This window comes from Oncorhynchus keta, chromosome 22 (genome assembly GCF_023373465.1).
Source record: "Oncorhynchus keta strain PuntledgeMale-10-30-2019 chromosome 22, Oket_V2, whole genome shotgun sequence".
NCBI lineage: Eukaryota > Metazoa > Chordata > Actinopteri > Salmoniformes > Salmonidae > Oncorhynchus > Oncorhynchus keta.
Window position 1 is genome coordinate 54,488,601 of NC_068442.1, and position 3,097 is coordinate 54,491,697.

At 41.0% G+C, this 3,097-nt stretch overlaps 1 protein-coding gene across 1 annotated transcript in view; it reads left to right on the plus strand.

Annotated features, from left to right (window-relative positions):
• The first annotated feature begins 1,085 nt into the window (after positions 1–1,085).
• LOC127910733 (lipoma-preferred partner homolog) overlaps positions 1,086–3,097 on the plus strand; it is a 14,133-nt gene continuing 12,121 nt past the window's right edge. Inside the window, exon 1 of the mRNA XM_052475649.1 lies at positions 1,086–1,258. Within this exon, the coding sequence (XP_052331609.1) occupies positions 1,119–1,258 (140 nt within the window). The 5' untranslated portion in view covers positions 1,086–1,118. The remainder of the gene's footprint in view (positions 1,259–3,097) is intronic.

Below are 3,097 nucleotides of genomic sequence, written 5' to 3' on the forward strand. Positions count from 1 at the left end.
CTCCTCTCTCTCTTCATTTCTCTCTCTCTCTTCCTTTCTCTCTCTCTCTTCCTTTCTCTCTCTCTCCTCTATCTCTTCATTTATCTCTCTCTCTTCCCTTCTCTCTCTCTCTCTTCCTTTCTCTCTCTCTCCTCTCTCTCTTCATTTCTCTCTCTCTCTTCCTTTCTCTCTCTCTCTTCCTTTCTCTCTCTCTCCTCTCTCTCTTCTCTCTCTCTTCATTTCTCTCTCTCTCTTCCTTTCTCTCTCTCTCTCTTCCTTTCTCTCTCTCTCCTCTCTCTCTTCCTTTCTCTCTCTCTTCATTTCTCTCTCTCTCTTCCTTTCTCTCTCTCAACTACTTTGTGAATGAATTCAAACAGTGTTTCTGAAAGAATAGCAGCTTTGTCAACTGGCTGGATGATGATGATGATGATGATGATCTCCCTGACACGACAACTCGTTATGGGAACATCGCCAGGTCCAATGAGATGAATTACTTGAATGTGAAAACCTGTTTGTTGAAACATGTTGTTGAGTCTGGCTCCAGATCTGCGAGGGGGCAGGCCCTGGCCTACAACCCCCAGAGGTCCAGACTCAACCCCAAAACATCGGAATTGCACGATTCCGTTGCCCGTACTGTTGATAGTAAATGTTGATGATGTTAATGTAGCTGAGGTTACGTTTTCTACTGTTTATAGGTTTTCTACTGTTTATAGGTTTTCTACTGTTTAGGTTTTCTACTGTTTAGGTTTTCTACTGTTTAGGTTTTCTACTGTTTAGGTTTTCTACTGTTTAGGTTTTCTACTGCCAAGTTTACACCTTCACTATTACAGTGAACCGTTTTGACCAGGAAGTTGTCATGGAACAGATTGAATTTGTTGTTGACTAATAAGTTTTTTGGTAGTTTTCTACACTACTTCCTTTCCATCTATATTCTTAATACACTTCACTTCCTTTGGCTTTGATGCTTCTATCTCTCCCTCCTACATGGCTGAGGAGGCCAGACCTCAGACTCGACAGCAGGATGTTCGTAAGGGTCAATTAAAGGAGACCGATTGCTGTATTCATCCCTCTCTCTCTCTCTCTGTCTGTGTATGTTTCAGAACACCCTGGAGTCCTGTAACGTCTGCAGTCAACCCATCATGGAGCGTATTCTGCGGGCTACAGGGAAGGCCTACCACCCTCACTGCTTCACCTGTGTGGTGTGCCAACGCAGCCTGGACGGTATCCCCTTCACTGTGGACGCTGCCAACCACATCCACTGCATCGACGACTTCCACAAGTAAGGGGGGGGGCTGCCGCCCAACTCACACGGACGGACACACGCACCCACACGTTACCATCAACACACACACACACACACACACACACACACACACACACACACACACACACACACACACACACACACACAGTATGTTAATAAATAAAACAACCTATACATTAATGCCTAGTTTATGAGAAGAGAAACAGAAGTATAAAGGTCACTCTCACTACCTCACATTCAGTAAGTAAAGGAGTCGTGCAGAGTAACCCTGTGGGATAATTCCTCATCACAAGCCTGACCTCAACAAAGTCATCTTTGTGTTGAAGAACAGATTAGGTTTTTTTTTCCCACTTGAGCTATAATCTCACGAGGCCACCACCCACCTCACTTCCTGCTTCTGAGCCAATCACAAAGCCACCCCCTACCGCACTTCCTGGTTCACTTCCTGGTTCTGAGCCGTTCACTGGGCCTCACGTCCAATCACCTGAAAGGAGCTGAAACCTCAGAGCTGTCTTCACTTCCTCGTGGGGTATTCTTGTTAGAGAGGCCTGTTCCTCCAGTAGGAGTTTCCTATATGACTCTAGTTCAATGACCTAAGGCTTGACGATCAGTAGTATTTGTATTAAAATCTGTTCTCTCGCTCTTCTCTCTTGCTCTCTCAATTCAATTCAAAGGGCTTTATTGGCATGGGAGACGTATGTTTAAATTGCCAAAGCAAGTGAAATAGACAGGAAGTAAACAAGTGAAATAGACAGGAAGTAAACAAGTGAAATAGACAGGAAGTAAACAAGTGAAATAGACAGGGTGTAAACAAGTGAAATAGACAGGAAGTAAACAAGTGAAATAGACAGGAAGTAAACAAGTGAAATAGACAGGAAGTAAACAAGTGAAATAGACAGGGTGTAAACAAGTGAAATAGACAGGAAGTAAACAAGTGAAATAGACAGGAAGTAAACAAGTGAAATAGACAGGGTGTAAACAAGTGAAATAGACAGGAAGTAAACAAGTGAAATAGACAGGAAGTAAACAAGTGAAATAGACAGGATGTAAACAAGTGAAATAGACAGGGTGTAAACAAGTGAAATAGACAGGAAGTAAACAAGTGAAATAGACAGGATGTAAACAAGTGAAATAGACAGGAAGTAAACAAGTGAAATAGACAGGAAGTAAGCAAGTGAAATAGACAGGATGTAAACAAGTGAAATAGACAGGATGTAAACAAGTGAAATAGACAGGAAGTAAACAAGTGAAATAGACAGGAAGTAAACAAGTGAAATAGACAGGGTGTAAACAAGTGAAATAGACAGGAAGTAAACAAGTGAAATAGACAGGATGTAAACAAGTGAAATAGACAGGATGTAAACAAGTGAAATAGACAGGAAGTAAACAAGTGAAATAGACAGGAAGTAAACAAGTTAAATAGACAGGGTGTAAACAAGTGAAATAGACAGGAAGTGAACAAGTGAAATAGACAGGAAGTAAACAAGTGAAATAGACAGGATGTAAACAAGTGAAATAGACAGGAAGTAAACAAGTGAAATAGACAGGGTGTAAACAAGTGAAATAGACAGGAAGTGAACAAGTGAAATAGACAGGGTGTAAACAAGTGAAATAGACAGGATGTAAACAAGTGAAATAGACAGGATGTAAACAAGTGAAATAGACAGGATGTAAACAAGTGAAATAGACAGGATGTAAACAAGTGAAATAGACAGGAAGTAAACAAGTGAAATAGACAGGGTGTAAACAAGTGAAATAGACAGGAAGTGAAGAAGTGAAATAGACAGGATGTAAACAAGTGAAATAGACAGGAAGTAAACAAGTGAAATAGACAGGAAGTAAACAAGTGAAATA